Raw genomic sequence first — 14,179 nt, 5'->3', positions numbered from 1 at the left:
TGCAAACGGTACCGGAACCAGTGCTGAGCACTGTTTTCAGCTAAGTCGAAGGGCTACTGAATGCCAAACCACTTGGATACATCTCAGCGGATGCATTTGATCCTAACCTGTTCATGCCACACATCCTGCTCATGGGACAGTATGACTCTTCGCTGCTGCAGGTCATATATGACCCCAGCAGTGCACTAGGGACCTGACGGCGGGGACACAGCCAGGTGCTAGCCGACAATTTACGGTTAACCTGCATCCAACATTACCTACCAAGCCTACAAGGCTGGTCCAAATGGCGGCAAGGGTCAGCTCGCCTGGGGTCAGGTGGTTCTGATAGCCGACACGCAGCTTCCACGTGCGCTCTGGCCTGTGGGCAGGATAATGGACATCCATCAGGGAAGGGATGGTCAGGTCCGGATGGCCACGTCAAGGTTAAAGACAGTATGTATGTATAGCCTGCTGCCTGGCTCATTCTGCTGCCTGAGATCAGCGACACAAAGGATCAACCAGCAGGCTTCTTTTCAGAGTTCAAATGTTCTCAAGACAGACAAAAGCACCACCAGCTGAAGCCCAGCGATCTCCTCCCAATGCGGGGTGAAGACCCACATGACCATGTCTCTTGATCCTCAGGAAGTCGGGAAGCCTTTGATCACCAACCATACCTGCCCTATGTTTAACCAATGTTTATGTACTTACCTTACCCTTAGACGCAGCTGCGTGTGCTTACAACTTAGCAGACTCCAGCTTTATGTCTTGTACACTCCTGTATCTACACAACCTAGATAGCACCTAGTTCACCATGTCTCTATCTGTAACACCGAAACTTCCAACCCGACCTCAACTCAGAATAAAATATATTAAATCCAGTCAGACTCATCCGCACCCTCATTCAGAGGCGCATTTGATTCTCTGAATCATAGTCCATAACCTCCCCCCCGCCTCGAGTCCCACTCTCACATAGTACTTGCGAGTTTCCAGGGAGAGGGGGTTCAGTACCAGGTGGACTGGGATGGATTATGGTCCAGAAAAGAGGTCTGGGGGTTGTGTTTGCCAGATTTTGGACACCAAACTGGTGGCCTATTTTCATCAACACCCTGACCAGCTAGCCAAAAAAATGTGTTAATCAAGAACTTTCCTACCCCTGTATGTCCAGAATAGACTTTACTGTCTATGAGGGTCCATCTCTATTTGCTCCCTGGGAATCTGACCTGCTGTCTGTCTCTAACAATGTCGTTTTTTAAATTTTTTTTATCTTTGTTGTTATTAAAGACCGTTACTGTATGTGACTGTATGCGTTTTATTTAAGAAAATTATTCAATCAAACACACCAAGAATCAATTCTTCATCCAACAAACACCAATATCCCAAATAACAAGACAGGTGACACAATACACTACTAAAAAACTTAAAACTAAACTTAAAACCGCAGTACATGCAAAGATACACTATCATTGTGGGTGTTTGCGTAAGCCATGAGAATAATGAAAGATGGGCTTGTCAGAGCCCCAAAATGGAGTGTCTCACAAGAGGTTGTTTTGCCTGATGTAAAATTGGCTGAGAATCCCCTTGAGTCTTGAACTGAGGAAGTAAAAATGTGCATAGTTTGCTGAGCTGACAACTAAGTGTCACTTGAAGTTACAGGTAATGTGGTGATATGCATATTAGTGGGCTAGTTGGAAACAGGTGAAATGTAAGCAGAATTGGCAACAAGAAAAAAAAGGGCCAATATTTTATCACGCAGCAGCTTGATCAGAGAATTGCTTGACAGGGCATGACATTATTTCTCTGGAACAACCCACTGTTTGGGATAACTGTTTTAGCACTTAATAACACTATAATATTATGCCTAGGTATAAACATCCTACTGGTTATTGGCTTTGATAGGGATCGGTGCGTTGCCGTACTGCAGGTTCTCTTGGGTGAGCCTGAGACAAGCAGCGGACTGGATGAAATCTTAACAGATGTTTATCTCTTCTTGACAAAAGATGGCTGTATTTTCCTCTCTAGGCAATAAAGTGGAGCAGTGTATTTTTAAAATTTTGACAGGTGTGATTTTTACATGTAGATCTCTTTCCTTATTCTACTGTGGTGAGGGCCCAACGAGCATTGTGAGGTTTTTCTGATTGTTCATGAAGATCAGATTCTTTGTTGAAGAAATATATGTTTCACTACCCTTGACTTATCTGATGATCAAATGACATTTTATGGCAAAGCAGACAAACCATGAAATTCCACATGGTTCACATACTTTTTAGTGGCACTGGATTTTTATGTTTTTCTATTCACCTATCTCTGTCATGAATGTCACCAATGCTATTCTGTATTAATATGTTTCATTTGTCTTTTTAGAATGTGGGGGCAATCAACTTCTTTTGTAACTATGAAAAGAGCAGGGGTAATTACTTGGTAGATGTGGACGACAACCGAATGTTGGACCTCTACACTCAGATCTCATCCATCCCAATTGGTTAGTAGCAAAACTTTGAACTCTGTTTTAGACAATAAATGTATTCTTTCTTGCATCTTGACCCATATATCAGTGTAGACATGCAGTGAGATCAATCTGAACTTTCATATAAATCTATTCATACTCATTATTCTAATGTTGTGTTTAATTGGTCACTGAAGACGTGTTAAATTGTTGATTTTGACTAGTTTCTTATATTTATTATGTAAGTTCAGTATAAACAATTTCACAACAAAAACAGATTTTCTTACATCAATGTCCACTCCCACTTTGTCCTCCTATAGGATACAACCATCCAGCCCTTCTTAAACTGATGTCTAACCCTAACAATATGGTAGGCATTCAAATGCATGTGCATGCACACACACACACACACACACACACACACACACACACACACACACAAGCCAAAAGATGTATTTTTATTTTACATTAAGGGTATTTTTGTCAATACAATATTGTAGTTATTTTTCCTAAATTTGCTTTTTTGTTTACATTTTTGCATGAGGTTTTATTAGAATAAAAGGTTAGAAAGTCTGGAAACATTCTGACTGCACTGTATATATTAAGTGATTTTCTCAAAATCATCCAAAGTAATTCAGGCTAGTTAGGGCCCCAGACTGCTACTTGAAAGTTTTTGTCTGTGTTCCAGTGGAGCTTTAATAAAATGTTAGCATATAATTGATTAAACAAAACTCAATCTCATTTGCTAAGTTTAAATAAAACCAAACATCTATGAAATTTTGAAATGTAAACACTCTCAATAGGCCAAATTGATACCTTGTTTAAAGTAATCAGAGAGCTGAAATCTCCTCCATTTTTTTCAAGGTGCTCCTTACTCTGTTTCATTATAAAATTGTAAAAACAACAAAAAAAACCCCTCACTAATATTGTTTAAAAAAATAATATTCCTCTTTAACTTTATTCCCTTTGGGAATCAGTTCATCTAGGATTTGAAGAACTGTTCACTTTTACAGAACTTTTTGTCAGGGGTGCCCAAACTTGCATGCCACAGTATGTGCAAATTGAATTACTTTTCAATACACCATGCAGAATTGTTTCAACATATCACAACAATGAATTGGAAAAGTGACCTTTTACTTATGGCTATCTATTAATTAAAGTTAATTAATTAATTAATTGATTGCATTTATGCAATGGTAACGGGTAAAGGCATCTTTTCTTCTCAGACAATACTGCTTATGTTAAAAAGCTCATGTTATTGTACTCTGGAAATGTTAAATGTTTTTTACTCACCAAAATCTTGTTTTTGTGTGGTTCCATTTTTAGAGTACATTCGTAAACCGTCCTGCTTTGGGAATCTTGCCGCCCCACAACTTTCCAGACAAGATCACTCAAAGTCTTTTATCAGTCAGTACCATGCATATAAACATTTTTATTTTATAAATGTGTGAACATTGCTTATTTTCAGACTGTATGTGTAAATGTATGTATGTATGTATGTATGTATGTATGTATGTATGTATGTATGTATATATGTATGTATGTATGTGTATATATATATATGCCTAACTTAATTTTTCAATTTGTCATTCTGGGTTGAAATTATTTAAGTAACTTGGATGTAGTCTGAAGGTCTGCACTTCAGTGATCTTCATTATACTATTTCATATTCATCAGTATGTATGAAGGAAAAATAATAAACAAAACAAAAGCATTATTATTGAAATACTGGCGTTCCCTGTGTGTATATAAGTATGTAATGTCAACTCTTTTATTTTAATCAGGTTGCTCCTAGTGGTATGACCCGTGTTCAGACTATGGCTTGTGGCTCTTGCTCCAATGAAAATGCCTACAAAGCAATGTTTATCTGGTATAGGGTAAGTAAACAGTGATGCAATCCATACAAACTTCGTCCTGTCTCGTCTCGTCTCATCTTCTTCCACTTATCCGAGGCTGGTTCACAGAGGCAGCAGCCTAAGCCCTCACCCCATACACAGCCCATCTCTTCCAGGAGTATTCCAGGGTGCTCCCAGGCCAGCCGAGAGATTTACCGTACTCTCTCCAGCGTGTCCTGGGTCTGCCTCAGGGCCTCCTCCTGGTGGGACATGCCTGGAACACCTCCCTAGGGAAGCATCCAGGGGGCATCTGAAACATTTGCCCGAGCCACCTCAGTTGACTCTTCTCAATGAGAAGGAGCAGCGGCTTTATGCCAAGCTCCTCCCGAGTGCCTGAGCTTCTCACCCTAAGTCTAAGGGAGCACCTAGCCACCCTGTGGAGGAAACTCATTTTGGCTGCTTGGATCCGTGATCTTGGCCTTTCGGTCACTACCCAAAGTTCATGACCATAGGTGAGAGTGGGAGCATGGATTGACCAGTAAATTGAGAGCTTAGCCTTTTGACTAAGCTCTTTATTTAGAATAGAGGGACGGTACACCGACTGCATAACTGCAGAGGCTGCCCCGAGCCACCTATCAATCTCATGTTCTATCTTTCCCTCACTCGCGAACAAGACCCCGAGATACTTGAACCCCTCCCCTTGAGGCAGGACCTCTCCACCAACCTGGAGAGGGAAAACCACCCTTTTCTAGCCGAGGACCATGGCCTCGCATTTGGTTTCACACTTGGTTGCCAACTTCCTCAGTAGGGCATGAGGGCATCATCTGCCAAAAAGCAGTATGACAAACCTTTCATACCACATTTCAGATAATCAGAGTGCTATAATCAAAGACAGCGTTCAAGGAATAGTGAAACCCCAGCAAAGTGCAGTTGCAACATTTCTTAATATTTCAAGATCATAGATCTCTTTTGTGTCATTAGGTTAAATTTATGGTTTGTGTCACAAATTTCACAGTAATTTCACTTTGTCAGTGATGTTTCTGTACTGTTATTTTTTATCCTGATGTGCACTCTGCATTAATTTATTGATGTGTGCTTTACATTTATTTTTGGCAATACCAGTCCACATGCCTTAAATCTTATTTCCATGAGTATCTATTAATTAATTGAATTCATTTATGCAATATTGTGTCAACTGTATTTAAAAAAAAATACAATTGACATGAAGTGTTATGTTGGAAATCGACCAGATCTGGGATTTTCTTTCAGGAAGTTCCTGTAATGTGTATTTTGCTCACTGTGGGACATGCAGCCTCTTTTAGAAATAGACTTCCAAAATAATTTTAGAACTTGGGAGTAAGTTAATTTCTTCTGTCATAGAACAAGGAAAGAGGTAAGAATACTCCATCTAATGAAGACATCAGCACATGCATGATAAACCAGGTGAGTGAAAGAAATTCTCTTCTAAAATTGTAGGACTTTTTTGTATTCATTATGTCTGTCTGTCTGTCTGTCTGTCTGTCTGTCTGTCTGTCATACTATACTATACTATACTATACTATAACCTATCCAAAATGTGTATTTTTTATATTCTTTGTTTTTTATTTATTATTTTTTACTTTTTTGAATTTCTGCCTTAGGCTCCAGGCTGTCCGGACCTCAGTATATTATCATTCATGGGAGCTTTCCATGGGAGAACCATGGGTATATAAAATACATTGCTGATATTCTTTTATACATGTATTTTTGTTGGAAATTTTTTAAAACCATATGTGCTTAAAATCCAGGAAAACATTTTTTTGTCAGTATAATGTCCAGATATGAAACATGCATCTATATTTAACTTATTTAGCTAATGTTTTATACTGTATGTTATATATGTTATATTGATAGTTCTTGGTCTCTCGCTTAAAGGTTGTTTGGCTACAACACACTCCAAATCAATCCACAAACTGGATGTTCCATCATTTGACTGGCCAATAGCCCCATTTCCCAGACTGCAGTACCCCTTAGAGGAATTCACTAGAGAAAATGGGCAAGAGGAAGCTCGCTGCCTAGAAGAGGTAGGCAGATTTGTGTGCAGAAAATATTACTCTGTGTCTTAAGATAGAGTGGTGAGAATTTGATAACCTTTTTGAATTTCATGGGGTTTTTTTTACATTAATTTATCATAGATTTGATCTGAATATCAGCCAAAGGTTTGTACTACACATTCTGTAGGAAACAAACATTTATTTCCATTTTTTTGAGTGCCTAAGAAAAAGGTTGGTTTGAACAGGACCTTTGAAACTTCCTAAAAGGTTAAGCATAGGGTCCTCTCTCAGCAACATAAAAATTTCCTTTTGCAACAGAGTTCTCGACTGCCTATAACTTAGGGTCTATAATATATTACCTACTTGTGTCTATGCTATTGCAGCGGTGTGTGTTTTTCCAGAGAGTTGATGTCTAAACTTATCAGTGCTGTCCTGCTGGATATGCCCTGTTTGTTTAATGTAAAACAGACATCCTGCTTGTTTAATGTAAAACATTAAACAATGTAAAACATTAAACAAGCAGTCTGCTTGTAAAACATTAAACAAGCAGTCTGCTTGTTGTTGAAATCATTTTTTAATCATTTCCAGGAGAAACCTGGATCCTTGTGATTTTCCTCAGGTGAAAAAAGGCACTTCTAGAGACTATTTTGATGTGTGAGTTAAAGGACAAATTTTGATCAAAGGTTACTCCAAGATTCCTCACAGAGAGACTACCGTATTTTCACGACTATAAGGCGCACCTCAAACTGAGATTTTCTCAAAAATCGACGGTGCTCCTTATAATATGGTGCGCCTTGTGTGTGGACTGAGTTCCAAAATCTGCTGTGTGCCTTTGGTAGGTGCAGTACGGTCAATCAATTAGCGGCACACCTATGCGTAAGAACCCCCTAAAATGGCGCCGGTCAAGCGACACGCCTATGAGGCTTACTTTAAACTGCAGGCCATCGAATATGCGGCTGAAAATGGCAATCGAGCAGGTGCAAGACATTTTAATGTAAATGAGTCCATGGTCAGAAAGTGGAGAAAACAAGGAAATGAACTGCGCCAAGTGAGGAAGACGAAGCTGAGTTTCCGCGGGAACAAAGCAAGGTGAGCTGGCAGCCTGAGATGGAAGACCGAGTGGAACAGTGGGTTGTGGAACAGCAAACAACTGGAAGGGGCGTCTCTACTGTGACCATTTGGCAAAAGGCCAAAGCGATTGCTGCAGAAATGGACATTGAGCACTTCCAAGGAGGTCCGTCTTGGTGTTTTCACTTTATGAGGAGGCGACATCTCTCCATACGTGCAAGGACAACTGTTGCGCAGCGGCTGCTCGCACATTACCAGGAGAGGGTGGCTATCTTCCGTACCTACTGCCGCGACAAGATAACCGTGCCCAGCCACATCACCAACATGGATGAACCGGCCGGTGAGTCTGATTCAGGTGATGAAGAAGAGGAATTCGGAATGTTGGACATTAAAATAGCGCAGCTATTTAATTCAGATACAGAAGATGAACACTTTGATAGTTTTGTGGCGGAAGAATGAATATTTTGTTCAATAAATGTGTCGAAACTCACTGTTTTACTTCTGTTGTCATTTGTTACTGTATGGTTTAGCATGCGCCTAATAATATGGTGCATCTTATGTATGTTTTAAATACAGATATAGCACCCATAACTGAGACTGCGCCTTTTATTACAGTGCGCCTTATGGTCGTGAAAATACGGTAGATGCTAGGGAGATACCATCTAGAGCAGTGCTTCTCAATTATTTTCTGTTACGCCCCCCCTAGGAAGAAGAAAACATTTAGCGCCCCCCCCCGACTATAATTAGTATCATTTGTCTATGAAATTGTTTTAAGTACACCTCTGCATAACATTGTATCCTTATTAATATTAAAGAAAACAAAAAAAGAAAGAAATATAGACCAAAGCGGGATGATTGTTGCCAATATTCGGCACGTTTTTGCCGAAATAACGTGACTGGGGTGTAATGTCTTTAAGTGACGCCTTCATTTATTTGGCTTCATGCTGTCCTGCCAACATTTTTAGACACAGTAAACACACCGGTCTTTCCTCGTCTCCCACCGTAGTCGCAGTGAAGCCAAGCGCTATATATGCTTCGTCATATTTCCTCGTCTTAGCTTTCGGGAGACTTTCGTATGTCTCATTATCTCCGTCTCTCTCCGCCTTTCTTTTCATCACTGTTAAGTATTTTTTCATGTTGTCTCTTGGTGGTTTGTTCACTGCACTTCCTATCTCTTGCTCTGTGGTGTGTGCGCGCGGGATGTGCAATTACACTTTATACGGCAAAAAAAAAAAAAAAGTTCTCCGGGGTCACACCCTGGCATCGCACCACTATTTGAGAAGCGCTGATCTAGAGTGATAATGTGATCTAATCTATCCCTGAGAGGTTCAGGACCAAACACCATGACCTCAGTTTTTCCTGAATTAAGGAGAAGGAAATTTGAAGACATCCAAGACTTTATGTCTTTAAGACAGGTCTGAAGCTTCACTAACTGCTCTGTCTCCTCTGGTTTCATGGATAAATATAGCTGAGTGTCATCAGCATAAAAATGAAAATTTATCCCATGCTGCCAAATAATGTTTCCTGAGGGAAGCATGTACAAGGTGAAAAGGATTGGTCCAAGTACAGAACCTTGTGGAACTCCGTGGTTAATCCTACTTTCTGAAGAGGGAACGCCATGGACATGAGCAAACTGGTATCTATCAGATAAGTATGATCTAAACCAGTCTAGTGCTGTCCCTTTAATCCCAATCACATGTTCCAGTCTTTGTAACAGGATGCTGTGATCAACTGTATCAAAAGCAGCACTGACGTCCAGCAGAACCAGCACAGAAACCAGTCCATGATTTGAAGCTATAAGAAGATCATTAGTAACTTTAATAAGTGCTGTTTCTGTACTGTGGTGAGCTCTAAAGCCTGACTGAAACATCTCAAACAGGTTGTTTCTCTGCAGGTGCTCCAGTAACTGAGTCACCACCACCTTCTCAAGGATTTTAGAGATAAAAGGAAGGTTGGATATCGGCCTATAGTTTGCTAACACATCCGGATCCAGTGATGGTTTTTTAAGCAACGGCTTAATCACTGCCACCTTGTAGGACCGCGGTACATAACCTGTCACTAAAGAACAATTGATCTGGTCCAGGATAGAACTGCCTATCAATAGTAAAACATCCTTCAACAGGTGTGTTGGGATGGGATCTAAAAGACACGTGGTGGTCTTGGATTTCTGAATTAGCGATGACGCCGCAGAAAAATATATAGGAGTGAAGCAGTTTAAGATTCAAGATTCAAGATGTACTTTATTCATCCCCGTAGGGAAATTGAATTGTAGTAGCAGCCTAACGTGGATTAATATAACTGTAGACTAGGTTTTGTATTTACAAAGTATAGAAACAGAATAAATAAATACAAAAGGGATTAGAACGTTATAAGCATATATACAGCATATATTATAAGCATATATATATATATATATATATATATAAAAACTCTTCCTCGCCCTCCTGGGCAGTGCCTCCTTCCTTCAGACTCGGGTCCTCTACCAGAGGCCTGGGAGTCTGAGGGTTCTGCGCAAGATCTTAGCTGTTCTTAGGACTGCGCTCTTCTGGACAGAGATCTCTGGTGTGGTTCCTGGTATCTGTTGGAGCCATCTACTCAGGTTGGGTGTTACTGCCCCTAGTGTCCCGATCACCACTGGGACTACTGTTGCCTTCATGCCCCACATTCTCTCCATCTCCTCCTTCAGCCCTTGGTACTTCTCCAGCTTCTCGTGTTCCTTCATCCTTATGTTGCTATCACTCGGAATTGCTACATCTGGCACTGTCTTCCGGTGTTTATCCACCACCACTATGTCAGGCTTGTTGACCACCACCATCTTGTCAGTCTGGATCTGGAAGTCCCACGGGATCTTGGCCTGCTCGTTCTCCACCACTTTCGGGGGTGTCTCCCACCTGGTCCCTGGGACCTCCAGCCCATACTCAGTGCAAATGTTCCTGTACACTATGCCAGCCACCTGGGTATGCCGTTCCATGTATGCCTTGCCTGCCAGCATCTTGCACCCTGCTGTGATGTGCTGGACTGTCTCAGGTGCATCTCCACACAGTCTGCACCTGGGGTCTTGCCTGGTATGGTAGACCCTGGCCTCTATTGCTCTGGTTTTCAGGGCCTGTTCTTGTGCAGACATGAGTAGTGCCTCTGTGCTGTCTTTCAGTCCGGTCTTTGTCAGCCACTGGTATGTTTTCTCGATATCAGCCACTTCCTCAATTTGTCGGTGGTACAGTCCATGCATGGGCTTGTCCTTCCATGATAGCCCCTCAGGTCCTCCTCCTTGGTGGGCTTTTGTTGCCTGAGGCATTCACTCAGCAGTGGGTCAGTGGAGGCCATCTTCTTGATGTATTCTTGGAGGCTTGTTGTTTCCTCCTGGACAGTAGTTCGGACACTTACTAGTCCTCGGCCCCCTTCCTTTCGCTTTGTGTACAGCCTCAGGACACTGGACTTAGGGTGAAACCCTCCGTGCATGGTGAGGAGCTTCCTTGTCTTGATGTCAGTGGCTTGTATCTCTTCCAGTGGCCAGGGTATTATGCCAGCAGGGTATCTGATTACTGGCAGGGCGTAATCAGATCTTGGCCTGGATCTTGTGCTTACCATTCAGCTGACTTTTCAGGACCTGTCTTAACCTCTGCAGGTATTTGGCTGTGGCTGACCTCCTAGCCGCCTCCTCATGGTTACCATTTGCCTGTGGGATCCCCAGGTATTTGTAACTGTCCTGCATATCTGTGATGTTCCCTTCAGGTGGTTCAACCCCGTCAGTTGCGATCACCTTTCCCCTTCTAGATATCATCTGCCCACATTTGTCTAGCCCGAATGACATCCCGATGTCTTTGCTGTAGATCCTAGTGAGGTGAATCAGGGAGTCGATGTCACGCACGTTCTTGGCATACAGCTTGATGTTGTCCATGTAGAGGAGGTGGCTGACGGTTGTTCCACTTCGGAACTGGTACCCATAGCCACTCTTGGTGATGATCTGGCTGAGGGGGTTTAGGCCTATGCAGAACAGCAGGGGGGGACAGAGCATCTCCTTGATATATGCCACATCTAATGCTTACCTGCGCAATTGGCTTTGAGTTGGCCTCCAGAGTCGTGTTCCACAGCTTCATGGAGTTCTGGATGAACTCTCTTAGTGTCCTGTTGATGTTATACAGCTTTAGGCACTCTAGTATCCATGTATGCGGCATTGAGTCATAGGCTTTCTTGTGATCAATCCAGGCAGTGCACAGGTTGGTGTGCCGCATCCTACAGTCCTGGGCGATTGCCCTGTCGACCAGTAGCTGGTGCTTGGCACCTCTGGTGTTGTTCCCTATGCCTTTCTGTGCTCTGCTCATGTATTGATCCATGTGCCTGCTGATCTTAGCCACTATGATGCCTGATAGGAGCTTCCATGTGGTGCTGAGGCAGGTTATGGGCCGGTAGTTGGACGGTATTGTGCCCTTCTGGGGGTGCTTCATTATGAGGACTGTTCGGCCTTGGGTTAGCCACTCTGGGTGGTCCCCTGATGTTAGCAGCTGGTTCATTTGTGCTGCCAGGCGTTCATGGAGTGCAGTCAGCTTCTTAAGCCACTAGGCGTGGATCTTATCGGACCCTGGTGCTGTCCAGCTCTTCATTTTGGACACTCTTGTTTGGATGTCTGCTAAGGTGATGACTACTGGGTCTTGTTCTGGGAGTTGGCTGTGTTCAGTCTGCAGGTCTTGCAGCCATCGGGCAGTAGTGTTATGCGTTGCCTCTTTCTCCCAGATACTCTTCCAGTATTGTTCCGTCTCAGCCCTGGGGGGGTCTGTTGTCATCTTGTTGCACTGCCATTGAGAGTAGACCTTTGCTGGATTAGTGGAGAACACCATGTTTATTCTCCTTTCCTCTACTTCTCTTGTGTACCGCTTTAGTCGGGTAGCCAGGGCTGTGAGCCTTTGCTTAGCAGTCTCCAGTGCCTCAGGTATGGACAGTTTGTTGTACTTCTTGGGCCGCTCTGTCCTTAGATTCACGCCTCTACTCAGCTCTGTTAGGAGGCTGACTTCTCTCCGTGTTGCCATGTTTTTTGCCTCTAGCCTTCTCCTCCATGGGGCCATTTGCTCCTTATGGCTATTCATGCTCTTCATCTTATAGCCAAGCATCTATAGGATTACCGTTGCCACTGCATACATCAGCTGATTGGTCTCAGTGATGGTAGTGGTAGGGATGGTTGACAGTGCCATGTTCAAGTCTTCCAGTAGAGATTCATCTGGTACTTTGTGTGTTTGGCTTGGCAGGGAGGTAGTTGGGTTCCCCCAGGACTCCATGATTCTCTCTCTCAGGTCAGCTGCCCTTGTCCCGATTCCGTCTGTCATTGGGGCTGTGTACCCAATCTCGATATTGGGTGACCTGGCGTCCTGGCTCCCCCTGCCGTAGCATATTTTGTACCGTGGGTGAGGCAGACCGCCGTGCCTCGTCAATCTCTAGCTGTGATAGCAGCTTCTTATTGCGGATATTCGAACACTGAGCTAAGAGCCGCTTCTTAGTCAGTGAGGATGTGGGGTTTCGAAGTACCCATCTCTCCCACATCCTCTGCATGTACCCTCTCTCGCTGGGGTTACTCCCGTAGTAACACTCCATCAGTACCATGTTCTCTTCCCTGCTCCATGAATGCCTTGTTCCAGTAGCCAATTTGACATCAGGCAGCCCTGGTTCCCTGACCCCTGACGCGGACCTTGTTGACCCGGGCGACGTCTGAGCCGGTATGACTCTATCAGTTACTGTTCCGCTCATACCGAGGTGTAGGCATATATGTGTAAGGAGCCTTGCCTAAACGTCGCCTCTTCGTCCTCTGTTTAACCCCAGCCTTACTCCCTCGTTGTTTCCTCCTCAGCTCCTTCGGGATTTGCGGTTTCTCTCCGACCACGAAGGATGGTGGTCTTAGAGCCATCAGCTGGTCTCGTGTGTAAACAATACCGGTCCGCTTCTCGGCACAGCTGATGGGGGCCACGAATAACCCAAGCACCGCAAAACAGAAAAAAGTATTCGAGCCTCCAGAACATGGTGCAACTGAATACTCCAGTTGTAAATGGAAAGAAAGAAAGAAAATCCAAATATAAAATAATCTAAACAAGTATAGCAAACACTACGAAAAAAAAGAACAATTAAGTGTAGGGAGCTGCTACTACTGGCTGCCGCCTGGGACAGCGCCATTTTTCATTTTAAGGGCTCGTTGGAGAACCTGTATGTTCCCACAGTAAGCACATCTGGTGATGGTCCAGTTGTTGGGATGGCCCGGTTGGCTTTTTCTCTGATAGCTAGAACTTTATCAGTGAAGAAGCTCATGAAGTCTTCACCACTAAGGGAAGAAGGGATACGTGGATCTAAAACACTGTGACTCTTAGTTAATTTGGCCACAGTGCTGAAAAGAAACCTGGGGTTGTTCTTGTTTTTACGGAGGGCCTTTTTGTAAAGTACCAGACAGTCTTTCCAGGCTACATGATAGCTATCTATTTTACAAGAATACCACTTCCTTTCTACTCTTCACACTTTCTACTTGAGGGTCCTGATATGTGAATTATACCAGGGGGCACACCTCCTCTGTTTTACTATTTTCTTTTTCAGGGGGGCAACAGAATCAAGCGTGATTCTCAGTGAGGTTGCTGCACCTTCAGCAATAGAGTCAACCTCAGCAGGGCTAAGGTTATAATGATTGATCCCTGGGGAAACACACAGTGGTCCTGGGATTAGCACAGGGATCACTTCCTTAAACTTAGCTACAGCATTATCTGAAAGACATCTGCTATAGTAAGACTGTGTACTGAGCATAGAAGAAACCTTAATCATAAATGTAAAAGTGATCAAAGAATAAGAATGAT

The 14,179-nt window shown here is 43.1% G+C and overlaps 1 protein-coding gene across 6 annotated transcripts in view; it reads left to right on the top strand.

Annotated features, from left to right (window-relative positions):
- Window positions 1–14,179, top strand: part of abat (4-aminobutyrate aminotransferase) — a 38,830-nt gene that overhangs the window by 7,324 nt on the left and 17,327 nt on the right. For all 6 annotated transcript variants that reach the window (XM_029839761.1, XM_029839762.1, XM_029839759.1 and 3 more), the window contains 7 exons: window positions 2,341–2,458; window positions 2,743–2,792; window positions 3,749–3,829; window positions 4,207–4,299; window positions 5,638–5,700; window positions 5,898–5,961; window positions 6,172–6,320. In XM_029839761.1, coding sequence (XP_029695621.1) covers window positions 2,341–2,458; window positions 2,743–2,792; window positions 3,749–3,829; window positions 4,207–4,299; window positions 5,638–5,700; window positions 5,898–5,961; window positions 6,172–6,320 — 618 coding nt within the window. The remainder of the gene's footprint in view (window positions 1–2,340; window positions 2,459–2,742; window positions 2,793–3,748; window positions 3,830–4,206; window positions 4,300–5,637; window positions 5,701–5,897; window positions 5,962–6,171; window positions 6,321–14,179) is intronic.

Source organism: Takifugu rubripes, chromosome 8, assembly GCF_901000725.2.
Source record: "Takifugu rubripes chromosome 8, fTakRub1.2, whole genome shotgun sequence".
NCBI classification, from domain to species: Eukaryota; Metazoa; Chordata; class Actinopteri; order Tetraodontiformes; family Tetraodontidae; genus Takifugu; species Takifugu rubripes.
This window is presented reverse-complemented; position numbering and strand designations above follow the sequence as displayed.